This window comes from Microcaecilia unicolor, chromosome 6 (assembly GCF_901765095.1).
Source record: "Microcaecilia unicolor chromosome 6, aMicUni1.1, whole genome shotgun sequence".
NCBI lineage: Eukaryota > Metazoa > Chordata > Amphibia > Gymnophiona > Siphonopidae > Microcaecilia > Microcaecilia unicolor.
In genome coordinates, this window is record NC_044036.1 from 141,463,570 (window position 1) to 141,491,533 (window position 27,964).

Sequence of the window (27,964 nt, forward strand, 5' to 3'; positions counted from 1 at the left end):
CCTCACGGCTTGGATGTTGAGAGCATAGAACTCAAAATCCTGGTATTGCCTGAGGGTGTCCCCCATATCTTGCTGGCTTCCAAGAAAGATGTGGGATGATCATGATTGTTGAGTTTAATTAGCTAAATCTCAGGGGGCCCTTTGTAGCCTGAAGGTTAATTGATGGTGATACAAGGCTGAAGGTTCACCTAGAACTGTCCTTTCTAGGTTCACCTAATGCAATCCACCCATGCAGGCAACCCTTTCTCCATTCCCAAGGCCAGATTAGGATGCAGAGGTCTAAGGGGCCTCTGACAGTGTGCTCATTCAGCATTTCCCAACAAGTATGCTCAGTTTTAGTAGAAGACTTTTGCCCTGGTTTGTCAACAGCTACTCAGCAGAAAGAAGAGCATTGATGAACCAGAGCTGCAACTGCCCACTGAATTCTTTCTATATACTTGTGTTTGTCCTCCTGTCGGTAGGAGGAACTGATGAGCAGCACATCCTACCTGCTGCAGTACTCTTTTCTTTAAGCTTCCTCTGCAGTTGGGGGGGGGGGGGGGGGGAGTAAAGTAGTTAGTGGAAATAAAAGACATAATAAAAAATTAAAATTATTGTCACTTTAGCAGCATGGAGCAATCACTGCAAAACACAAAATAAAATTATTTAAGTTTGGAACGTGGTATGATGACGTTAGAGCAGTAGTATAGATTAAGTACATTATGAACTAAAAAGTCTAGTAAAGTATTTCCAGAAAAACATAAACCAATACATGTGATTTCTTCAAACTTTTGAAGACTTCTGTCTACACTATGATCATTTAAAGGAATATATGTTAAACATATCAGTTTTAAGAAAATGTGGCTTCTCTTAATAATCTTATAAATGTATCCATTTGACAGTGCATGACATCAGTAGTTTTGGGGGTTTTTTCCTGATTGAAGCTGAGAGGAAGATCACCTATTTATGGGCAAAATCATTTTCTATTATCAAATGCTTTACTGTAAAAATATTTATGTTTTTGATGAAACAGATTCATCTGGAGGAACCTTTTGAATCAAATATGCTGTTCTACTCCATTTGCTTTCAGAATGTTTTCAGACAGTTTATTCATGTATAGTAAATGACCATTAAATTAATACTCCTGTTATTGTGCATAGGAAAATAATGAAACAGAGAAATGAAACTAATTGAGTATAGTAGTTAAATTTATGGTCAATGGATTGTTAAAAATGTGTGGGTCTTAGTTTAAATTTGATTAGCCAATGTATAATTTGTGAATTTCAATTTGGCAGTGCCCTCTTGTCACTGATTATGTAGCATATGTGTTTCCATCTGCCTCAGCATAGGTCTGTAGATGTTAGGTGCACATAGGACATAGAGTAGATTGCAATTTCAGAATTCTTGTTTCCATTTTGTCACTGGTCAGTTACATCGCGATAGAATTTGCAAGCATGGATCATGTTTACTAAAGCGCAGTAAGGTTACTGCAAAAATAAATATGCAGTAACTGTTGCCAGCATGTAGTAAGTACTGTGTGCTAACTGCAGCATGGAGTCCACGCCCATTCTCCACCCTGTTCCTGCCTTTAAAAAAGTATTCAATTAACGCACAAATGAGTATGTTCTGTCATGCCAGCGAGATAAGTTACTGCGCTCATGGGCTACCTGCGTAAGCTGACTCTCATGGTAACTGCTTTGTGAACTTTAGTAAGCAGGTCTTATGTTAATTTAAGATAGTGTGTTTTAGTTTATTTTAATGTATATTCCACCTATAGCTAAGCAGATCACACAACAGTACTTGCTTGGTTTAGATCCTATCTGTCAGACAGGCAACAATCCATCATGTTTGGCAGCAACTCATCGCCACCATGGGCACTGACCTGTGGTGTAACACAAGGATCGATACTGTCACCTATTCTGTTCAATATCTACCTCAAGTGAGCTGATTCAGTCAATGGATACTCAGTTCTACATCTTCGTGGATGATGTGCAGCTACTCATACTCATCGAACCTGACACCTACAGACCTGAATAAACTGATTACCTGTCTAACATCAAATCAAGAATGGGCTAAACACAACAAACTATGCCTGAACCCAGTAAAACTGAGCTTTTCTGGGTCCCAAACACAAGTGGATACATACCTGACATCAAAATCTCTTTTGGGAACTACGAACTCCCCCTCAAATCACAAGTCAGGAACCTTGGAATACAGTTAGATTCAACGCTTATCGCTGATTCCCCAAATCCAAGCAACCTTCAAGAGCTGCTTCTACTATATGTGACAGCTACGCTGCCTCTCTCCTTACATTGAGAAGGTAAATCTTATCCCAGTGCATGTCATGATAATATCAAGACTGGATTACTGTAATGCACTCTACAACAGTCTGACTACAAAGGGCCTGCACCAGCTCCAGTTGATTCAGAATTCTGCAGCAAGACTAATAGAAGGTTGCAAGCGATGTGACCACATGACATTTTTGCAAAAACTTCACTGACTACTAGTGCAATACAGGGCTAAAATGTCTGATCTTCAAGGCCCTTAAAGGAAATGGTCCCGAGTACCTGAAGAATAGAATGATCCTCGGCATACCTCCAAGGACGTTATACAATGTGATACCCGCAATCAAGCCATCTCCAGAGTACTCCACACACTCTGGAAAGCACTCCCTGAAAGGCTCCGCTTAACACAAGACTATAAGCAGGTTAAAAGCTTGGCTCTTCAACCATACCTTTAATGGAAGAATTAACTAACTTGTTATTGTCACTCACACACACACACAAGGAGTGACACGGGCTGCACATATTGCAGCAGGACATGTTTACCACTCCTACCCTAGCTGAGATAATATTTAACCATCTCTCTGAGTTCATACACATCTTTCTTTAAATTAGTCACCTTATTTTCTAACTCCCCTTACTCTCCTGCCTATATATATATATATATATATATATTCAATCTTTGCTTATATCCTACACACTGTCAATTAAACATGTTCTGTTATGTATTGTGTTGACATTGTAAATAGTATACTATGCCATATTTTGTACTATTTGAATATTTTTACTGCTATAATTGTCTATTGCTCATGTTTGATTTATTTTTATTGTTTGCCGCCTTGCATGAATTCCTTCAAAAAGGCAATAAATAAATCCTAATAAATAATAAATGACGTATATAATCAATAAAAACAACTAACAATACAAAACCAAACAAAATACTGTACTGTAAAAATAGCTACTGTAAAGATCACTTTTTTCTTTTTTTTTATAGCACAGCTAAAAAATGAATTTTAATGTCTGGAATATCAAAGATATGTTCAGCATTCCACCAGGGATGGGGTAAGTTCATATGCATAATTTGGACAGGTTGCTACTTGTGTTTAGGTGAAATGTAGGGATAACCAGGGCGAGACAACTGTCCCAACATTTTATAGAAAAAAAATAAATTTCAAATTCAGGTCGTGGTCTGTGATAGAGTGCAAACACTCAAAATAATTTCATATAATATCACATTTTGGGCTAGGTTTACTAAAGTGCACTATTATGTTAGTGCATGCCAACATACATGTTATTCATCGTAGGTTCTATTTTATATCATGGATCTATTTCTTAGTGACACACTTTAATGGTGTTAGCTTACACTAGTGCAGTAACACCCACAAGGGGTCTTCTTGGTAGAGCAAGGGAGCAGATCCCCAGGCACTCCTGCCCTGCCCTGGTGGCTGCCAACTTCAAAATGGCAGTTTCAGTTTCCTAATGGTAACCTCCCAGTACTACCTTTAGGGGGTCAGGCTGCCCAAATAAGGTGGTATTGAGAATCTTTTCTGAAAAGAGGGTATTATTTTTTTCTGCTCCATTGTAACACAGCTACCCTTCAGGGAATTATCAGAAAAGAACATACTTTCAATAAAGAGGACGTTTGTGACATTTCAGAATAAAGGCCTCATTGATGCAGCAGGGTTTGTTTTTTAAATATGGGGGTCTGTTTTATGAACATTTCAATAACCTCTGGATAGCACAGGCTTCTTAGGTAAACTGAGAGTAAGGATGACATGATCTTTCATAATATTGCAGTCTGAGCAAGAGTATCTTTACAGGCCACGTGGTTCAAGTGCATCCACTCAGCACAGACATCCATAGTCATTGCAAGACTCCTAAGCACAGGAAGTTTGAGGATGCATTAACAACATCATCTGCAGAGAAGACAGTTCTTTAAAAAGCCTGGTGCAGACAAAGCTCTTCATTGGTCTATTAATTAACCTGCACCATTTTGAATTGTAGGCAGAACATCCACAGAAGGAAAAGGTGACTAAAATCTTCAGAAACAAAAAATGGGGTTTTAATGAATTCTGATATAGCAAACGATTTATAATACAACAGTTCAAACCCCATCTTTTTATGTGAAAACATTAAAAAAAAAGTTACAGGAGTTCAAACATGACTTTTCAGACTGCTTATGGACACATAACATGAAATATTGGCCATTCTCAACATTTTGGATCTACTACTGTAGTCACCTTTCCCCAGAGATGGTCACAAAAGCTTCTCCACATCAGTTTTTGTGAGCACCTCTGTGAGCAGAGTAGAGGGTGTTAATGAAGCATTTATGTGGCAATTCCTACAGTGCAATGCTGAATGGCTTTATTATTATTACTGCTAAATAAAATATTTTTATAGAAAAGCTACTATTCAGCTTGTTTGTACTATTCATCCTCCATATGCCAAAAATAATTTGGGCGAATTGAGCCCATTATGAGTTCATGGTCTTACATGTATTTTCTTCTGTGACATCAAATTTTCTCTTTCTTTTTAGAAGATTCATCTGTGTTTTCTATAAAACAATAGATCTGGAACACTAGAAGTAAAATCCCAGGGTTTTAATTAAGGTGTACATTATAATTTGCTGAAATGTTCAAGATTCTGAAGGCATATAATTAATATGTTTCAGAATGAAGCTTGTATGCTTAGCTTTCTCACTGTGCAAGTGCATTGTTTTATACGAAGGCTGACATAGCTTTGAACAACAGTGAAAGAATTCTAACTAAAAAAGTTAATCTTTTTAGAATATGAGAATCATGAGCCTCATTTTGCAATTCTTAACTTACTAAGGGGCCCACATGCCCCGGGTGGTAATTCTGAATTTGGCGCGCACCGAAAACAAGCGGTAGAAAATATTTTCTATTTTTGACCATGTGGCGCTTACCCAGCGGTAAATGGCAATGGGCATGTGCTGCATGCCTACCGCCCAGGTAGTGCACGAGACCTTACCACTAAGTCAATGGATGGCGGTAAGGTCTCAGGCCGAAAATGGATGCGTGCTGGGTTTTATTTTGCTGCACGTCCATTTTCCGGCCCCTTAAAAAAGGCCCTTTTTCCAGGATGCGGTTAAAACTGGCCCGGTGTGCACCCAATAGGCGTGCTCACACTGCCGAAGGCCACTTTTTGTCGCAGCTTAGTAAAAGGGCCCCGTAATTTACAGGCTTGAGTGAGCTCACACTGTAGGATTATTACTAACGTACAGAACCAGGAAATACCCATTTAAGGACCTTTTTACTAAGGTGCGCCAAAAAATGGCCTGCGGTAGTGTAGATGTGTGTTTTTCGGTGCGCGCAGAATCATTTTTCAGTGCACCTGTAAAAAATGCCTTTTTAAAATTTTTGCCGAAAATGGACGTGCGGCAAAATGAAAATTGCCACGCGTTCATTTTGGGTCTCTGACCTTACCACTAGCCATTGACTTAGCGGTAAGTTCTCACATGGTAACTGTGTGGTAATCGTCTATGCGTGTAGAATGACGATTACCGCCTGGTTTTTCTGCTGTCATGTACTATGTTGCTATGTTTTTGCCACTCGCCAGAAAAGAAAAATTATTTTCCAGTTCGTGTAGCGGACACGCGTCAAAAATGAAATTACCGCAAGGGCCATGCAGTAGCCAGGCAGTAACTCAAAATTGATGCACGGGCACGCGTAGGTTCCTACGTGACTTAGTTTCTCTGAGGACAAGCAGGCTGCTTGTTCTCACAAATGGGTGACAATCAGCCTTCTGTCCTCGGAGAATACCTTCTACAGGTATGTAGCATTCACTAAAAGGGCCCCTTATTTCCTTTAGTCCTATAGAGCAGGTATTTTATATCCATTCTAAACAGAGGAAATTTTAGAGGGGTTTCATTTCTGCATACAACTTTCTAGGCGTATTCTATAATGTGGTGCGTGTAAATTCTAATGTGCGCAGTCGGAAAGGGGGCATGGAATGGGTGAGTCGTGGGTGTTTCAAAAAACTAGGCGTACTATTATAGAATACACCTGATCTGCACCTAAGTTAGGCACAGGTATTTAGACCTGGTTTAAGTTACCTAAATGGGAAGCATTTACCGCCACTCATTGAGGTGGCAGTAAGAGCTCCAGCGATAACCAGGTACAGTGTGGTGATGCCTGATTACCACCGGGTTAGCACCATGCTATAAATTTATTTTCTGGTGCACCAGAAATAGCGCACACTCAAGCCAGAACTACCGCCAGCGGACATGTTGGGCCGGCAGTAGTCCCGAGTTAGCGTGCGGTAAGCCTGCATTGGGTTTACCAATGCTTTGTAAAAGGGCCCCCAAATGAGATACTGTTCTCTAGGAACTAATGATGTCAAAGCTAGATAAAAGTATAATGATTAGGTAGAGTATCTAGGTGTCACGGCTTGCATCCCATAACAGGACTCTATCCTCTCTACATACAAAAAGCAAAGATCTTGTGTTCATTATCTGTATGCACTCTGTTATTACAGGACAAACAAGTCTTCTGGTCGGAACAGTGTTCCCAGTGACTATTCCAGCCTGACTGATTCCCAGCTTTTGTTTGGATCTCAATTTTGTCCAGATAATTCACAGCCAACTTCATTAGATTTTGGTGCTCAGTCCAAGCAGCAGAAAAGTTCTGATCATAATTCTCAAGATGTAAGTAATAGCATGCTGTTTGGTTCTAAGAACACCATAGTTCAAAGTTTAAAGGGTACAATTGTTCTGAAAGCACAAGCAGAAAAATTTAGGGCCCTGTTTATTAAGGTGCGCTAAAAATGAGCATGCGCTAATGCTAGAGACACCCACAGGGGCCCTTTTACTAAGCCACGGCAAAAAGTGGCCTACGGCAGTGCGAGCGAGTCTTTTGGATGTGTGCCAGGCCATTTTTTTACCACATCCTGGAAAAGGGGCCTTTTTTTAAGGGGCTGGAAAGTGCGGCAAAATAAAAACCATCATGCATCCATTTTCGTCCTGAGGCCTTACCGCCACCCATTGACTTAGTGGTAAGGTCTTATGCGCCACCTGGGTGGTAGGCATACAGTCATGTTCACTGCTGTTTACCGCCAGGTAAGCGCCACGTGGTAGAAAACAGAAAATATTTTCTACCGCATTTTTTTGGCGCATGCCAAATTCAAAATTACCGCCTGGGACACACGGTAGCTGGGCAGTAATGCAGATTTGTCAGGCATTGGACACACATAGAGGCATATTTTCAAAGCACTTTGGGAGGCTAAGTTCCATAGGTTTCTATGGAACTTTGGGAGGCTAAGTGCTTTGAAAATGAGCCTCATAGGCTCTTACGCGTCTTTGTAAAAGGACTCCATATATTCCTATGGGTGTGTCTAGGGTTAACAGGCGCTAAAAAAAGCACGTACAGCGCAGCTTAGTAAATAGGGCCCTAAGAGTTTGAGGGGCCCTTTTATTACATAAGTACATAAGTAATGCCACACTGGGAAAAGACCAAGGGTCCATCGAGCCCAGCATCCTGTCCACGACAGCGGCCAATCCAGGCCAAGGGCACCTGGCAAGCTTCCCAAACGTTTAAACATTCTATACATGTTATTCCTGGAATTGTGGATTTTTCCCAAGTCCATTTAGTAGTGGTTTATGGACTTGTCCTTTAGGAAACCGTCTAACCCCTTTTTAAACTCTGCTAAGCTAACCGCCTTCACCACGTTCTCCGGCAACGAATTCCAGAGTTTAATTATGCGGTGGGTGAAGAAAATTTTTTTTCTTGCTAATTTTTAAGTTATTAAGCCGTGTAGGTGCGTATGCACGTCCTACATGCATCAAATTTGAACTACCGCCTGGCAACCGTGTGGCCCACGCAGTAATTTCATTTTCTACACGTGCCCACTGTGCGCCCCGGAAAATTTCTTGCGCGCGGTGCTAATCGGGCAAAAATCAACATTGTACACACGCTGACGATTACCATCTGGTTAACATGTGAGACTTTACCGCTAGGTCAGTGGATGGTGGTAAAGTCTCAGGCCCAAAATGGACACTTGCCAATTTTTATTTTGCCACACATCCATTTTCATCTTTTAAAAAAAGGCCTTTTTTGCAGGTACGCTGAAAAATGGACCAATACACGTGTCTACACCAGCACAGGCCACTTTTTGGCGCACCTTAGTAAAAGGACCCCTGAGACAGCTGAAATTCTGTTTTTTGTCAATTATAATACTAACAGTTGATTTTAAAATGACAAAAGCAACTGCTCCCTTTCTTTAGCTGATTTAAAAAAAAATTTTTTTTAATCATTTATTTATAATTTTTCATTTTACAAGGGTCACTTGCAAACAGTAATACAGAGATGACTGTACATTAATACAATATTAGAAGAAAACAATCTCAACTAGATAAATGGACTATATACAATCTTTCTCTTTCTTAGGCCACAAAATAAATAGGGAGAGTGAAACAAGACAAGGAGATCAATTAAACAACAGTAAACCAAGAAAACGTGGTATTAACCTGATTATCCCCAGTTATTATTTATCTGAATCATAATTCCACATTCATCATCTGGTTGGCTTCTTCAAACCCAAGATGGTGTATAGTCAATTAATTTAATTGGAAACATACTTATTGTCCATCATTAGTGGAAATAATACACCTGATTTCATTTTTTTTCTCTTTTAAAACGAGAAATTATTTAACAATACAAACACTTGAATCTCTAATCCAATTCCCATTGATTAAGGTAATTCCAGTTTCACAGGCTTCACTCCTTTTGAATTAATATACTAAGAGGAATAATTTCAGAGGAAAAAAACTTTAGGAGTCATACCCGGAACTCTGGGAAAACAACAATCTCGATATTAATCATCTGTAATAATATTCATTTTGTTCAAATTTTTCTGGTCTATTAACATTTTCAAAATCTTAACCGTTTCCTATTCCTATAGAACTTCATTTGCTGTATCAATTTTTCATTCTCAAAGGATTCGATTAGATTATCCATATGGCTCACTAATAAGATTATATCTGAAGCAAAATTATTTACTACCACCGTTAGGTCCTGGTGCGCCTTCCAGATGATATTCAATGTAACCTCCACGGGAGCCAAAAACTCCAAGCTGATAGCTCTTACGGGTTTAGGAGTGGCACCGCCGAAACGGGTTCAGCTGTAAACGACTTCCGTTTCAGCATACACTCCTAACTCACTCCTCCACTCCTTTGGACATGGTGGTTAAATGATTTGGGAGCGATGAAGTTGTTTCCAGGTCCAAGAGCATCAACGCTCCTTCGCCGGCGCTAATCAAAGGACTCATCAACCCAGTCATCTGTGGGCAGCTCGTCGCGCAGCGGACCTACACTTGCTGCACAGGGGACAAAACGCTGGCCATTGGCGGCTGACCCCCCCATCGGCTGACCCCCCATTGTCCCCTTCCTCTCAGTTAAGGTAACTGCAGATGCAAAGAGGAAATTTCAAGTAAACAAAGACAGAACTTCAGCGGACAGCTGGGCCGTTGAGCGTACAAGCTTCAGGTCACCATCTTTTCACTCTCCCTAGTTTGGGACACTCTTTGTCTGGTTTCTCCTCGGAGGCCTGTCTGATATGGGTAACCCTTCAGCATAGCCCTCTGAGTCATTGAAACACGGAAGCCCCTCCACCACTACAAGGTGGTGTCCCTTCGGAGGGGTCTTTAGCTGATTTTAAGAGGTGGATTGAATATCCAGTGTATCTGTTCTGCATGTTTTTCAATAGCATTCCATTGTAGAAGATTCATTTGTGTTGGAATAATACTGCTAACACACTAAAGGGTCAGAAAGACTAAAAAAAAAAACAACTTTGGCAGGCCAAAAAATAATACACTGCAAAAGTGCACAATATTTTCTAGGTTCTTAAAATGTAAGAGTAAAATTCTAAGTTCAACATAGCTATTTGGCCCCCTCTGCAGTCTGACTGCTATACAGATTATAGTATATCTGAAAATAGAAATCATTCACTTTGGGCTGCCCTACACTTGGGGAACTTTGCAGAAAAAAACACAAATATCAAATTCTGAGCACAATATTTACTACTACTACTACTATTTAGCATTTCTATAGCGCTACAAGGCGTACGCAGCGCTGCACAAACATAGAAGAAAGACAGTCCCTGCTCAAAGAGCTTACAATCTAATAGACAAAAATAAATAAAGTAAGCAAATCAAATCAATTAATGTGAACGGGAAGGAAGAGAGGAGGGTAGGTGGAGGCGAGTGGTTACAAGTGGTTACGAGTCAAAAGCAATGTTAAAGAGGTGGGCTTTCAGTCTAGATTTAAAGGTGGCCAAGGATGGGGCAAGACGTAGGGGCTCAGGAAGTTTATTCCAGGCGTAGGGTGCAGCGAAACAGAAGGCGCGAAGTCTGGAGTTGGCAGTAGTGGAGAAGGGAACAGATAAGAAAGATTTATCCATGGAGCGGAGTGCACGGGAAGGGGTGTAGGGAAGGACGAGTGTGGAGAGATACTGGGGAGCAGCAGAGTGAGTACATTTATAGGTTTGTAGAAGAAGTTTGAACAGGATGTGAAAACGGATAGGGAGCCAGTGAAGGGTCTTGAGGAGAGGGGTAGTATGAGTAAAGCGACCCTGGCGGAAGACAAGACGGGCAGCAGAGTTTTGAACCGACTGGAGAGGGGAGAGGTGACTAAGTGGGAGGCCAGCAAGAAGCAGAATGCAGTAGTCTAAACGAGAGGTGACAAGGGTGTGGATGAGGGTTTTGGTAGAGTGCTCAGAAAGAAAGGGGCGGATTTTACGGATGTTATAAAGAAAGAAACAACAGGTCTTGGCAATGTGCTGGATATGAGCAGAGAAGGAGAGAGAAGAGTCAAAGATGACCCCAAGGTTTCGAGCTGAGGAGACGGAGAATGAGAGAGCCATCAACAGAAATAGAAAACGGGGGGAGCGGGGAGGTGGGTATTTTAGAATTCTGCCAAATTCTGCAGACTGTATTAACCCACATAACACAATAATCACTGCCTTAGAGTAATAATTTAAGATACAATATAGAAAGACGTTATTTTTCAAAATGGGGCATTCTTTAAAATTTTCATTCAGAATTCACACCAGGAGGCTCATTTTCAAAGCACTTAGCCTCCCAAAGTTCCATAGAAACCTATGGAACTTAGCCTCCCAAAGTGCTTTGAAAATATGCCTCCAGGTATATGTATATACAGAGGTATTTTGACACATATAGGAAAAACAAGGTGACTAACATCTACTGCATGCCTCCTTGTTTTCCAGCCCACACAGCTGTCACTGTATCTCTGCTGCATTTTGCTTTGATGTCCTGGATTCCAGTGCTGCAGTTTTTTCTAAAGGACCACACAGACATTGTTGTTATTTCTTCCTGGTCCCCATGCCAGTTCTGCATGACAGATGTAGAATTCTGCATCACACAGTTATGCAAAATTCATTTAGGAGTAAATTTGGGCCTTATATACTGTATCAATGACAATTTTTGCAGGTTAGAGTGTGTTTTTGCTGAATTTGGCTACAGAACGCAAATAAGCTCCTGTCTTGTCTACATGTGCAACGAAATTACACAAAAAAGTTTTGTGAATTGTCATGACTGGTAACTTTGCACATTCCCAACCATGGCAACATTACAAAAAAACTTTTTTAAAAATATCCCCTTTCTTGAAAATGACAGAGGACCACTTAGCTCGCATTGGAGGCTTCCTGCCCCCAGGGGGCTTCTGAAACCAGGTGGGCTACTAGTCCCCCTTAACCCCTCCCAGCGGTAGCTCAAATTGGAAATGTTAAAACTGCCTGAGCCTGTCTAAGCCCTCTACCTTTTGCTGGAAAAACAAAATCCTGACCTTCCTGGATCCTGCGCCTCCATTCCCCTTCTCCCATCTTCCCCCCTCCTTTCTGAGCCCATGATTCACCAACTCACCTTAGAAGTTTCAGGAGAGGAAGGGGCAGGAGCTATCCTATCCCATGGTGACCATTTTATTAAATGACACACTGACCCTTAGCAGCATGTTAATGCCAAATTTAAATAAACCTCGTTTGATACAAAAGTTTAATACTGCAAAGTGTACTTTTATGAAATTATTTTGTAAAAGGGCACTTTGTGTGAGAAATAGTGTCAAATGCGTGAAATGTAGTGTTTTGATAGTTTCCAGGTGCTTTGTTCTTTTTTTCATGTGGTATATTTTTACAAAGTCACTTCACACTTTAGTACATGAGGCTGTTTAAATGTTTTTCAAAGGAAAGTTTATATGATTGTTATACTGAACAGATAAAAACATAGAAACACATATGTTTGAATAAATTAATTAGGTCTGGACTGATATACTCATATCACCCCTCTCCTCAAGTCACTTCACTGGCTCCCGATCAGGTACCGCATACAGTTCAAGCTTCTCCTGCTAACCTACAAATGCACTCGATCTGCAGCCCCTCCTTACCTCTCTACCCTTATCTCCCCTTACGTTCCTACCCGTAACCTCCGCTCTCAAGACAAATCCCTCCTTTCAGTACCCTTCTCCACCACCGCCAACTCCAGGCTCCGCCCTTTCTGCCTCGCCTCACCCCATGCTTGGAATAAACTCCCTGAGCCCATACGCCAGGCCCCCTCCCTGCCCATCTTCAAATTCTTGCTCAAAGCCCACCTCTTCAAGGTCGCCTTCGGCACCTAACCACCATACCTCTATTCAGGAAATCTAGACTGCCCAACTTGACATTTCGTCCTTTAGATTGTAAGCTCCTTTGAGCAGGGACTGTCCTTCTTTGTTAAACTGTACAGCGCTGCGTAACCCTAGTAGCACTCTAGAAATGTTAAGTAGTAGTAGTAGTCATATCTGCAATATTTAATCTGCTTAAATACATTCTGCTAACTTAGCTGAATATGTTTGAGCTACTGAATTTTGCATCTTAAAGATATCTGTTTAACTTAATCCAAATATCATAGGCCTACAATATTTTAAATAAATAGACAATATATGCAGGTGAGATGGCCAGTAAACTTTAACCGGATAGTGACCACGTATGTCCAGCCAAAATGTATCCAGCAGATTTTATAAAAGCACTTTAGCTGGTTAACTAAAGCATTTTGAATATCAACCCTGTTTGCTTATTGCTCTTCTGCAACTAATATATACCGTTCCACCATGACTAGATTACAGCACAGTTTTTTCTGCTTTTAAGAGAAATCAAATTTGCTAGCAACATCTACCTATACCCACGTACCTGGTTATTAACAGAACCAACTTTGCCATGAGTCAAGACTAGTTAGTTGCCAATGGTGGAAGCTTTGGGGATGGATGGGGGGTGGTTGCAGCAGTGACAAAGAGTTGCTGTAATGAAAGCAAAACAATTAGCCCCAATTCTCAACCGATACTGAACAAATCATCAGCACTTACATTTATCTGCAGAGATGGTGGGTACTGATCATAGAAGAATAAGCTTTTTTCGCTTCTTCAGATCTTACATCAAAGCCTGCAGTTTTATGCAGAAGACTAGAAAGGAGGCATCTCTGTTTTGTGCATCAGATCTTTATGACCAGAATTGCTCAAGAAAAATCCCTTGACACAGACGCTGTGCACCACAGCCTGTGTCGGGTCATCAATACAAGATTGTTGCTCAAGCTATATCATTAAAAGGATGTGTCCCTAATTTGAAGGCGCTTTGTGCTTTCTTTTTGCTGTTTTGTACTATTTTAAGTAGCCATTTTCCCAGGTAAATGGCATTTGGACCACACTTTTAAATATTAAGCTTTGAGCTCAATTATGTGTTTTTTTTTAATGGATTGTTCTAGGAGAGGTGGTAGTGGGGTGATAATGATGGTTGGGCGTATCAAAATCTGAATGGGGATCTAGGAGCTTGAAAATTAATAGGAGGGACACAAGGCTGAGGTTTTGTCTAAGGTACTTAATATATCACTGTATCAGCCCTGATTATTAACAAAATTGGTAGGCATAATCATTGAGCCTGCCATTGAGTGGGAAAGTGCAGGGTACAAATGTTACAAATAAATAAATAAATTACAATTAAGTTTTTTAATATTGTACATCTAAAGGGCCTTAATTTTATTTTATTACTATATTTCTATGTCATAGAGTGAATCCAGCATTTTTGTAAAATATCAGACAAGGCCGCATCTGTTTGGGGGTGATGGAAAAGAAAAAGGTCCATTGCATAGTTATGGCATTGGAAAGCCCAAAGGATTCTTGGAGCAGTTTGAGGAGAACAGGAAAAAAGCAAAAGACAAACAAGAAAGGTATGCACAGGACTTTAAAGAGTAAATTTTCATTAAGGCACCCTAGTTACAAAGGTACACATTTATGTACTTGAAAGCCTTTAGGAGCAGGGTAATTTGCAAACAAAGAGTACCTACGTCATTGAATTTATTTTCAACAATTTTATTGATGATGTAGTAGTAAAGCCAACATACAGAACAATCAGCCAATTCTGTATACAACCATTTGTCTCATAACTAACAAAGCAAAAGCAATATGACAAATCCACCATCAGTGTTTTATCCGCCCTCCCCCCTACTCCCAATTCCCCAATTTCCACTCCTATCCAAGTGTACAAATGCGCATTGAAGTTGTGTAGAGAAAACAACCTAGAATCTATTAATAACACCCAACACCACTTCCCTCTAAATAGAGATGTTCAAGAGTAAAACTATATCAAACTATAAGAATACAACATCGCGACTACCAGGGAGTCCCCTGATTGTTCGTCTCTCTGCTAGAGCCACCCACTGCCACTCATCAAAATCCAGTTTCAATATTGGAGGAAGCTCTACGTCAACCTACGTCATTGAATTTAAAACTTAATTTAATAATTTATAGGCCATCTTTTCAGAAAAAACTGCAGAAGGCAGAGTATATTTACAAAAAAACAATCTGCATGAGACTTCACTCCATACAATAGCATAATACCAAACCATCTTGAAAACTAGTATATATAAAATAAGCATAAAACAAATAGCAATGCATAAAATAAACAGGCAACAACAACTGAAACAGCCTAAACAAAATGAAACAAAAGCGACTAGATATACCAATTTTGCTCTAAACAAGATAGAAATCATGAACTAGATTCTATATATCATGCCTAAAAATATAGCATTGAAATGAAATTTGCTTTAATTTAGGCGTACTTTATAGAATAAACCTAAATTTCTACTTTTAGTAGACACCATCTTTAAACCAGACCCACCAAAAATTTCCATGAGTCAGTAAACAGGACAAGTAAGCCAGAGAGTCTGCACTATAATGATTGACATAGAGTTGGTCATCTCCCAAAGAAGCTGTTTGCGAAACGGAGATGCTCTATTGAGACAACCGCTGAGAAAATCTTTGCACTAAGATAAATATTTATTCATTCTTTCCTATATATCATGAGATGTCCTTTCAGTGAAAAGCCTTACATAATAAGTAAATGTCAATATATATAAAAACTAGTGAGAAATGCCCGTTTCGGATAAAAATGAAACGGGCACTAGCAAGGTAATCCCCCACCACCACCATCCTCCCTCCCTCCCTCCCGAGTTCCAGACCCTCCCTCCGTCCCTCCCTTCCAATTTCCACACCCCCCTCTCCCTCCCTCCGTCCCTCAGTCACTTGGTTGCGAGTTTGTGATTAAAGTTCGCAGCACTCTCCCCGCTGCTGTCACTGAATGTGTGGGACTCCCCGCTGCTGTCACAGGATCTGTGGAACTCGTGCGTTGTGCCTTCCCCGCCCCGCCCTCTACGTCATTGCATTTTGACGCGAGGGCAGAGGTACAGTGACTGCAGGCCCGCCCCGCCCTCTACGTCATCGCGTTTTGACGCGAGGGCAGAGCTACACTGACTGCAGGCCAAACTGGATATCTCTGGCGCCTCAAGTTTCCGGCTTGAGGCTTCATTGGAACGTTGGAGGTGACTTTTATATATATAGATTACAAAAAAAATATTAAAGAAATATCTCTTCTAAGTCAATAATATATCAATAAATGAATTAGGAGGTTTTCAAGACTGGTGAAGAGGTTCCATCGGCAGTTCTGTGTACAAAAGTTCACATGAAAGAGCCGATCATCTGAGGTCTTTTCCTCCTCAGTAAATGGCTTAATTTAGAATAAAAAGTTATAAGTGTATTGCTACTTGGTATATATTTACCTAACACAGTTTATATAGCAAGATATCTGCCATTGAACACGTCAATTATAACAATAGTTTTGCAAGTTCATTTTTCAGTTCTATCAGTACTCTGGGATGAATACCATCGGGTCCAGGTGATTTGTGTGTCCCCAATACTTGCAGCCAAGTTGTTCACATTATGAAAATACTCAAATAATTCTAAGCAGCTGAAGATCCACTCAGTTCTGAGGGTTAATTCTGTTTTTAACCATCTTCAATTATTTACCCCAAGACAGACAAGATCATTTCATCAATTTACACCAGATATAGCAGCATTTTTCACAAAGATTTTTTTGTTACAGCTATCACAAATGAAGAAATTAGCTAAGTTTTAATGAGTATGTTAGAGGAATATTACTAACGTGGCCACCAACAAGAACTGGGACCACAGCAAGCCTACCAGAAAATTTGTTCTGAGAATAATTTACCTAGATTTAAAATCATTTGCTTTATAATTTAGGGACCTGATTGCTAAAATGCAGTAAGTGCAACTATATGGCGCTATGAGTTACATTCATTAAATTTGGCACACACTCAGTTTAACGTGTGTAACTTAATTGAGCAATAAACTAATCAGTGCTGATAATTGGGTGATAACCATTTATCAGCACTAATTGGCAATAATTAGGATTTATGCACATATCATATTCTATAATGATGTGCGCATAAATCCTAATGCACAGACATATTTTGGGCGTGGATAGGGACGTTCCCAAATGTTATGCATGTTGATTTAGAATATGGTCAAACTGCATCCAACTGTAGGCGCCAGCATTTAAGCCTGCTCATAGCAAGCCTAATTGCAGGCGTCTAGAGTTAGGTTCAGTTTATGCCTAAGCCTGTTTCTTTAAAGGACGCTTACTCTTTATAGAATCATGCTAAGCATATTACATTTTTAGCATCAATTTTTAGGCACTTATAGAATATACAGAGAAGTTATTTCCTATGCATTGACCCCCTAATTCTTTAACCTTGTGCACACATTTTCACGCTTAGCAGCAAAATTGCATGCACAGGTTATATTATAAGGGCAGTTATGCAGGTATCTTCATTGCTAAATTAGGTGCTAATTGGCATTAACCAATAATTGGTAATAATTGGAGTTAATTGGCACTAGTTGGTACTGTTTTGGAATTCTGTAACCTTAGTGCATAATGTCTTTAGCGCACGGCTGCAAGCTTATACAATGCAGAGGAATGACTTATGGGTTTGTTATGCAAGAAGGCCACAAGTAGTGGATGAGGGAAATATAATGAAAACAGTGAAGTCTAATTTGTCACTAGTAAATGCAGTGAGAGGATCTTGGCATATGTTTTGACCTATTTCTACATGATTGACTCAATCAAAAGCCTAGTGCCAGCAAAAGGCACTTGCAGAGAATTTCCCTTGCCTTTTCTGTGGAAAAAATGTGCAAACCTCCCAGCTTAACCCTGCCCTCAGGAATGCCTCCACACAGTGCAGGTAAAAGTACTATTAACTACTAGTAAAAAAGCCCCGTTTCTGATGCAAATGAAACGGGGGGCTAGCACTGTTTTCTTCTGTGTGCATGTGGGAGTGTGTGTGTCCCTGCCCTCTGCCCTCTCTCCCCTCCGCCCTCTGAGTCCTTCAGTAAAAAAGCCCTGTTTCTGATGCAAATGAAACGGGGGCTAGCAGGTTTTCTTCTGTGTGCATGTGGGAGTGTGTGTGTCCCTGCCCTCTGGCCTCTCTCCCCTCCCCCCTCTGAGTCCTTCACTGTTACAGAGCCAGCGATTTGATTTGTGCTCTGCTGTTTTCCTTCACTGACTGTTTGTGTTACAGAGAGGGCGGGGCAGACACTCATGGGGAACCGGATATCTCTCCCCCTTCACACTTCCGTCTGGAGGCTTCATAGAACGTTGGTGTTGCCTTTTATATAGAGAGATGTAGAGGGTGGGCAGTTTTCAATCAGCACTTTTTAACCAGCTAAATTGTTATCCACCTGAGTAATGGTTTCCAACATAGCACCCACCTATGTCTTATATAATTGGAATTTAAAAATGTCTTTTATTGAGGGCTTTCAAAATATTCTAATAATGAAGGATATATTGAATATGATTGAAGTTTTTAATTTAAAAAAGGAGCTCAGGTATGAGTCTCATTCAAAAAAGAGAATTTGCTTCAGCACAAAATGAGAAAAAGTAGTTTTTCAAATAATGTGCAAAGAATCATCTTACAATCAAGACAAATGTGATTTTTTAATAGAAGTAACTTTAAAACCAGTTCCTTTCCAGTTCTGAAACAAGTGTACTCTTTCATGTAATATGGACCTCAATTTCTAGTTACCAAGCTGAGTGCAAGATCCAGGCTATCAACTTCTTGTCAATCCAAACTTTATACCATTTAAAACTAGGAATATGTAAATAAACATTTTTAAAAGGTGGTAGGTCTTTAGTGGAAATGTACAAGATTTTCCAAAGATAGAACTAGTCCACAGGTAAGATCACTTTAAAAACAGGAAAATTAATGTAATGCAAATTATGGAACTTGAAAGAATGTTAATTATTTTTCACTTTTTTGAGAAGAATGACATTCTTAGTCATAAAATCATTACCTGTTTCAAGCAAGGTGATTCAGACTTCCAGGTTCTGAGTTTTAGCAGTTTAACAGATATATCTATTGTTCAGGAAACCATTTCTACAAAGTTTTTAAAGAAACAGTTTCTATATTTTCTTATTCTGTAGGTTTTAGTTTCAGAATTGCAAACTAACCACTTCAGTCACTTTTATTGTTTTTTCTTATTGTGTGTAAGCTATGGAACAATAAATATCTACCCTGGTCTTAATTGCAATACACAGAAGAGGATACAAATTGTTTGTAATATAAGGGGGCAAATATTCATTGATAACATATCTGGTTAACTTAACCAGACAAGTTAGCTGAATATCTGATTAAAGTAGGACTGCCTGAACATACTGCCCTAAACGTAACTAGATAAATTATCTGTTAGCTTTAAGACAATTGTTTATGTGGTGTGAGCTAACTGGATAAGCATAGGAAGGCATTTTCAAAAGAACGGCCAAGTCAGAATTTGGATGTCCTGCTCATAATGTCCAAAAAGACCCCTTCCATCTCACAGCAATTCTTGAACAGGAAATACGTCCAGATTCCTGTTCGAAAATACATGAGAAGGACATCCTTACGCTGGAGACATCCATCCTGAACAACCAGTTTATAAACTGAAACATTTAAATTATAAATGGGAAAAATACGGAACAGGAAGGTCTGTCAGGCAGCATTGTTGTGAAAATGGCTACACAGATATCCTTGCAGTTGGATTATTTGTAGTAAATAATTAGCAGATTTTATACACACAGCTTCAGCTTTAGAAATGTTAATTTCTTTTCTTCATCTCTCTCTCATACTCCCCAGAATAATTCACTGCTGAGTCACTTTAAAGTTGAAGTAACAAAACATCTGTTTACTCACAGTTTGTAGTTAGATTATATTCAGACAGGCTTATATATACATAATACTATACATTTGGATTATCAGCTCTTTCCATGTGCTTAGATGGTAATGGATGCTCACACCACCATAGATCCTCAGCTTAGGAGAGATCATGAGCTCCATGTGCTGTGCCTAACCCCCACAGGAAGTTGCATGGGTGTGACCTCTCTAGGCAATTCACATCAGAGGTCACAGAGTAATCACAGAGAAAGAAAAGAAACATTGCTGACAGACAATGCATGTAAAACACAATACATTATTCCAACAAACCCCTTCTCATGCATAACTGTCATGCAATTATTAATTCATACAAAGTCCAAGCTTTATTCGCAGATTCTCAAAAACGTTCTCTGGGTACGGTTTGGTCATGATGTCAGCTGTCATCTCACTGGTGTGACAATAGTGTAGACTGATAACCCCTTCTTTCGCCAGCTCTCGCACGTTGTGATATTTCGTTGCGATGTGCTTGGTGCGTGACTGAACCTTGTCATTCTGTGACAGTCTGATGCAGCTCTGATTATCTTCCATTATCTGGATTGGTCTCTGTTCATCTATTCCAAAATCCAGCAAAAGTTTTTCAATCCACATCAGTTCTCTGCATGCTTCTGATACAGCCACATATTCAGCTTCTGTAGAAGACAGACTCACAATACTTTGTTTATGACTGGCCCAAGAAATTTGTACATTTCCATACATAAACACATATCCACTTGTGGATTTATAATCAGAATGATCCCCTGCCCAATCTGAATCACAGTAACATATTAGTTTTGGATTACTATTGGCTGAAATCTTTAATTTACAATCAATGGTACCTTTTAAATACCTTACCATCCTTTTAACTGCAGTCCAATCTGATTTGGTAGGTGAGCTGACCCTTCTGCTCAAAATTCCTACTGCATTTGCTATATCAGCCCTGTATGTGGTAGTTAGATATAAAAGCTTACCTATGGCTGATCTATATTGGATGTTATCTGGTAAAGGTTCTCTTACTGTTTCATCCTTCAGAAAATCAGTGATCATGGGAGTGCTTACAACTTGGGCATCTTGCATACCTAAACTTTCAATAAGCTCATTTATTTTCTGCTTCTGGCTTAGAAGATAAGAACCATCATTTTGTTTCTCAATTTCTATACCAAGATAGTATGACACATTACCAAGTTCTTTTATCTCAACATTCAGGTTTAAATATTTTACAATGTCCTTGTACTCTTGCTCACTTTCGCTTGCAATGAGCAGATCATCAACAAAAGCTAAAATGTATGCATATTGTCCATTTCTGCACCTAGCGTACAAGCATTTATCTGCTTCACCTTGCTTAAATCCTAAATTTGTCAATATTTCATGCAATTTGTCATTCCAACATTTTGCACTTTGCTTTAATCCATAAAGACCTTTGTTTAATTTACACACTAGCTGTCTTTGTTTTGTATTTATGAAACCTGTTGGCTGTTCCATGTACAAGTCTTCAGTTATATCTCCATGAAGAAATGCTGTTTTCACATCAATGTGGTTGACTTGCATGCCTTTTGAGACTGCAATGCTCAGAAGTGTTCTAATTGTCGTGTGTTTCACTACAGGTGCAAACACTTCATCAAAATCTTCTCCATATTTTTGAAGATATCCCTTTGCGACTAATCTGGCTTTATACCTTTCCACTTTTCCTTGTGCAGCTTTACGCCATTCAGCAGCTTCTTCTGCTGGCATTTTCTCAATCTCATCCCATGTTAAGGGCTCTTGAGCTTCTGCTGACTTTGTTAGGTAAGACAGTCTTGGGGGTGGAACACCTTTGTTTTCCCTGGATGAGCGTCTGACAACAGGTTGGTCCGACCTTTCCGCATCCTCTAAATCTGAGAGTCCTTCTCCAATTGATTCCCCTTCTCCAACTGTACTGTCTTCTTCAATGATCCTTTCTGTGTCTGCTTCCTCTGCCTGTTCCTCGTTAGATACAGATGAGTTGCTTTCAGACATCTGCCTTGGTATGGCATTTATATACACTGGCATGTCTATTATGGTTCTAGTTTCATATTCTGGATGATAAGGCTCATCTGGGATAATCCAGCCTTTATCAACCTTTTGTTTTCATCAAATATGTAACATGTCTTATGCCAACAATGCCAGTTTTCAGATTCAAAATTCTATATCCTTTGTGTCCTGGAGCATAGCCAACTAAAATGCCCCTTCTGTTGTGGAATCCAGTTTATGCCTTCTTTGCTTTGGTACATGAGCATATGCTGTACTTCCAATGTTCTTATGTGTGACAGGTTTGGTTTCCTACCATGCCATGTCTCATGTGGTGTGCGCTCAGCGCCTTTAGTTGGCATTCTGTTTTGTAGGTACACTGCTGTGAGAATGGCTTCCCCCCATAGTCTTTTAGGGAGATTGCTATCTGACAGCATACATCTGGTCATTTCCACAAGTGACCTAAATTTTCTCTCTGCAACAGAATTTTGCTCTGGTGTATAAGCTACTGTTGTGATATGCTGAATGCCTTCTTGTTGTAGAAATGTGCGCATGCTTTGTGAAGTGAACTCACCACCATTGTCGGTCTGAAGAACCTTTGGTTTTCTTTCAAATTTATTGCTCACCATGGCTACGTATTTCTTCAGCATGTCTGTGACTTGACTTTTTTCTTTCAGCAAATAGGCCACACAGTATCTAGAGAAATCATCCAAGAATATTAGCACAAATCTGTTATTTCCCAATGATGGGATATTAAACGGTCCACATAAGTCACTGTGTATTAAGTCCAGTACTTTATTACTCCTATTTCCTGTGTATGCAGGAAATGAGGGTCTCACACCTTTTTGAGTAACACAGTCTATGCATTTCTCCATTTTACCAGTATCTGCACTTATTTCAATGCCTGTAGCAAGTTGCTTACTGTAAAGAGCCTGGATCACCTTAAAATCACGATGTCCCAGGCGGCGGTGCCAGATTTCCAGACTACATTTACCATCATTCTTCCTTACTTGCGCCATATGTGAGGCTTCACCTGAAATGCTCAGTTTATAAACATCATTATGCATAAAAGCTTCAGCATACACTTCATCATTTTTAGAGATTGTGCACTTACTGTTTTCAAAATGAATCACAAATCCCTTCTTATCTAATGTAGATACACTAAGCATATTGCAAACTGCTTGGGGAATATACAAGACATCACTTACAGGAATTTCTTTAACTTCATTAGACACTTTGCATTTTAAGAATCCAATGCCTTTTGCTTGGATCTTAGCAGTCCCTGCGTTTGCAGTATTAAGAATACCTTCTTCTGGACACATTTCCTGAAAGAAATCCTTACAATTGGTTAAATGGCATGTGCTCCCCGAATCCAAATCCAAGTACTTTCATTTGAATTATTATTTACCATAGTCAAAGATTTTTCTGCCATTAGAAAGCTCTTATGTTTATCATTGTCCTTTGTACATTTCCTGGTTGGAAAATTCTTTTGTTCCATTGGCTTAGGTGAGCTAGAGGGGGTGTTTTGTGTTTCCTTACACCATTTAGATACATGTCCCTCCTTTCCACATGAGTAGCAAATCAGCTTGCCCTTGGGTGGAGTTTTCCCATAGCTCCGCCTTCCTCTATTCTTTGCCAAGAAATTTGTTTCATTTCTCTCTGACTGTATTTGAGAACACATCTCCTCAGAATCATTAATTATGCATTCCTGCCTCAGTTTTGATGCTGCCTGTTCAAACGATTGCCCTTCAATGGCTTCATTCACAGACCTAAAAACATCAAACTTCTTTGATAGTGAGGTAAAAAGAAATGCTCTTTTCAATGCATCACACATGGGGATTCCAGAAAGTTCTAGCTTTTGAAATGAAGACATAAGATGCATAATGTGATCATTACACTTACTTTTATCCCTTAATTTGGTTTCATTCAACTCTGCCAACCAAATTGGTTGCTGTTTTGCATATGTAGTTGCATACATAGTTCTCAGTTTTTCTAAAATTTCCTTTGCTGTATCTTTTGCCTCCACCAATATGGCTTGTTTCTCTGAGAGAGCTTCAAAAAACATGCACTTCACATAATAGTTTGCATTGTCCCATTCAGCCATATTTTCAGCTGTTCTGTTTTGGTCTAAACATATGCTTAATTTCTTTGCTTGAAGGAGACATCTGAATCTTAGCTCCCATTGCTTATAATTATATTCAGTTAATTTAGGCACCTTGAGAGAGTGGAAAAATGGTGAATTTCTTCCCTCAGCCATTGCTTTCTGTTTGGTGTGTGGGGGGGAGAGAGAGAGACAGACTGAATCTTTCTTTTAAAACTTAAGAGAAAAAATTTGGCTTTTTCACTGCCTGGTAATATTTCTCTTCTTCCTTTTTCAATTCCTGGGCTGGGCCCATAACCCTTTGTTGGATTATTTGTAGTAAATAATTAGCAGATTTTATACACACAGCTTCAGCTTTAGAAATGTTAATTTCTTTTCTTCATCTCTCTCTCATACTCCCCAGAATAATTCACTGCTGAGTCACTTTAAAGTTGAAGTAACAAAACATCTGTTTACTCACAGTTTGTAGTTAGATTATATTCAGACAGGCTTATATATACATAATACTATACATTTGGATTATCAGCTCTTTCCATGTGCTTAGATGGTAATGGATGCTCACACCACCATAGATCCTCAGCTTAGGAGAGATCATGAGCTCCATGTGCTGTGCCTAACCCCCACAGGAAGTTGCATGGGTGTGACCTCTCTAGGCAATTCACATCAGAGGTCACAGAGTAATCACAGAGAAAGAAAAGAAACATTGCTGACAGACAATGCATGTAAAACACAATACATTATTCCAACACTTACGCTGGAGACATCCATCCTGAACAACCAGTTTATAAACTGAAACATTTAAATTATAAATGGGAAAAATACGGAACAGGAAGGTCTGTCAGGCAGCATTGTTGTGAAAATGGCTACACAGATATCCTTGCAGAACAGAGAAGTCTAGTGGTTAGTGCAGTGAACTGTAACCAAGGTACACAGGTTCATATCTTCTTCTTCTTCTTTTTTTTTTTTGTAAATATGATCCCTCCAGGAACAGAAAAATACTTACCCTACCTAAAGATATAAGACACCTGCAAGCTGAAGGCTATTGAACTTGGTGTACATTCTGGTACAGTAGGCATTTTTCTGTTCCTGGAGGGAGCTCCAGGAAAAAAAATAAAAATTAATAGAGTTACAGTGGGAATTGAACCTGTGTCCTTTGGTTTACAGTCCACTGTACTAATCACTAGGCTACTCCTCTGACCTGCTTTTTTATTCAGAAAGATTATAATACCTGCAGCTGACATAGAGCCTGGTTTTTCTTTCCAGTTTCACTTTCAGGGGAGGGGGGACATCAACTACTAGGAGATTAAGGAGGAGTCGTGCCTTAATCCGTCCAGTGGTCAGCTGCTCACTCACAGCACCTTTTTGTAAGCTGGACGTAACTGAAACAGGTCTAGATAAAAATGTCCTTCTTTTTAGTCATGGATGTTTATTCCCATTTCAAAATCGCTGTTGAATGTCCTACTTTTGGTCACTCTCTGACCCACCAAAAACCCACCCACAACATGCCCCCTTACTATTTGGACAAACTGCAGTGTGAAACATCCAAGTTCTGGTTTTCTAAAATTGGAATTTGGATGTTTTTAGCAAATGGACTTTTTTGGCATTTTGACGCGTCCATCTGCTTTGAAAATGAGCGCCCTAGTAACATGGTAGTTGATGGCAGATAAAGACCAAAATAGCCAGTTTGGTTGTGTCTGCTGCTCTATGCAGGTTACACTTTCTTCACTTATCCAAATATTAATAATTCTTGGCCAGACATCGAATATTCAGTGGCTCTAAATTTAAGTGAAAGGTTTATCATGTTAACTTCCCAAGTTAACTAGATAAATCTTCTGCATTTCAATCTCCAGATGTTTTGAAGCTACAGGCCTTGTCTGTTCAGAATTTCCATGTGCATAGGAGCCAACTTTTCAAAATTATTGGGGGTGCTAAGCCCAGTGGAAATAACCCTTCCCTGGATACATACAAGGAATTTTTTAAATATTGGGTGCGCTCAAGCACCTACAGAACCCACAGAATCAGCTCCTATGGATATTACCATACTGTGCACTAGCTTACATTTATTCTTTTACACTCTAAAGTTCTACCAAGCTAAGCAAACCATCACACCATCTCCATTTTGTCTTCCTCTTGGTATCTCTATCTGCTCTTCTCATAACACTGTGTCTTAAACATTCTTAATTGTCACAGTTTTGGTTTAATTTCCTATCCCTGGATATTCTGAGCATCTACTACTGGCAGAGCCAGGTCTGGAGTAAGTGGCACAACCGTCTCCCCTGCCCCCTCTAGAAGCATACAGCAAGCTAAGCACACATGCACCTAGGGCTCCCAGAGACAACCTCTGTCCACCCTACCTTAAAGCCAGCCCTGGATACTGGTCATTTTGTCATCATGTACTACCATTTTCTGCATCCTGCCATTCAGATCATCTAGTTTATTATTTATTGCATTTGTATCCCACATTTTCCCACCTATTTGCAGGCTCAAAGTGGCTTACTACTACTACTTAACATTTCTAAAGCGCTACTAGCATACATAGTTTTGGTAAGACATAGTCATTCCAGGATGTCAGATACAATTGGTAATGTACAAAGATTAATGTACAACTTTGTTCTACTTCAGTACCATGCACCTTCTTTACTAATCTGTAAGGAGCAATATTAAGAGCCTTAATATAGTGTTCTGTCAGGTGATCTATTGTACTTCCCTCAAGGGCCCTGATCCACTATTTTAGTCCTCTCACTAAAGTCAGGCTTCTCTCCGACAGTATCTGCTTCTTGTGAAATACTTCAAAGTATACCTCCTTTCTTCTTTCAGAGTGCTGAAGCTTACTTTAAATAAACAAGTGCTTTTTGGCTGAAAACAAACTTAGACGACAGCAGCACGGAGGAGAGGAAAAAGTAGTTACCTTCAGGTTTTTTACGTCATCTGGCTCTGTTCTGTGCTGACTCGCTTCGTCAATGTTCCGGGCCGCCGGCAGTGTCAGTGCAGTAAGCACACTGCCTTCGGCGGCTCCGGAAGCTCTCCCTCTGATGCAGCATCCCGCCTATGCGGGACAGGAAATTGTAACAGAGGGAAAGCTTCCGGGCCGCCGAAGGCAGTGTGCTTACTGCACTGACACTGCCGGCGGCCCGGAACATTGAAGGACAGTGGTGTAGGGCAGGGAGCGGGATGGTGCAGGGAGCAGGAGGGACAGGCTCTTTATGCCCACGCCACTGCCTCAATTATTGGGGGTACTTTAGCACCCACAGCACCCACGGAGTCGGCGCCTATATCATGTGCTTGGTTATAATTGATGATGCTGCATATGCTTCTGGGTCTTTTGTTAAAAGTTAGTTTAAGGTCATAATCTTTTGTGCCTAGCAGGTTCAATTTGCCAGAGAATTAAGGGATCCTGATCACCCTTTCTTTAATCTAACTTAACTAGATTTTTGTTTCATGCATGTCTTCTAGTATTTAATTGTTTGATTATATTTATTCTTGGTTCTTCTTCCAGTCTTGTGGACTTATGTAAAATTAAGGGCCTGGTTCCCATAGATGCAGAATGGGGAAAACCTCAGTGAATCAAGCTGTAACAAGTTGGTGCACTAAAGTTACTTTACACAATTGGGTTTCACACACACAAAAAAGCACAAAACATCCAACCTGTCTTCTTTCCAAAATTGATATGTTTTGTTTTCTTTTTTAATTAAAGTGAAATTTTAAGCAGTTTGATTTGCCACATTCAAGAAGGCATTCAAAGGGTAAGTAGATGTATTACTTATTAACAAGTTCTAAAGGAGTAGTGTAAATACAGAAAACCATGTAGTAAACATAGATAATGCCTTTTCTGGAGCCTTTTGTTCAGTTTGGGCCCCACGCTTCAAGATGGATATGATGATTTTGTAGAGAGTTCAACAGACATTATGAGATCTGTATGATATAATTTATGGTGCAGATCTGAAGGAGCTTGGTTAATTTCATCTGGTAAACTGGGATTATAAATACACTGATGAACAGTTGTTTACCATTTACACCATAGATAGAACATGTGGTGTAGGTCTTA

General features: G+C 39.8%; 1 protein-coding gene across 3 annotated transcripts in view; it reads left to right on the top strand.

Moving 5' to 3' along the window:
* Window positions 1-27,964, top strand: part of LOC115472709 (interactor of HORMAD1 protein 1-like) — a 45,258-nt gene that overhangs the window by 3,994 nt on the left and 13,300 nt on the right. For all 3 annotated transcript variants that reach the window (XM_030207071.1, XM_030207073.1, XM_030207072.1), the window contains exons 2-5: window positions 3,256-3,323; window positions 6,759-6,927; window positions 14,323-14,483; window positions 27,614-27,662. In XM_030207071.1, the coding sequence (XP_030062931.1) occupies window positions 3,268-3,323; window positions 6,759-6,927; window positions 14,323-14,483; window positions 27,614-27,662 (435 nt within the window). In that variant the 5' untranslated portion in view covers window positions 3,256-3,267. The remainder of the gene's footprint in view (window positions 1-3,255; window positions 3,324-6,758; window positions 6,928-14,322; window positions 14,484-27,613; window positions 27,663-27,964) is intronic.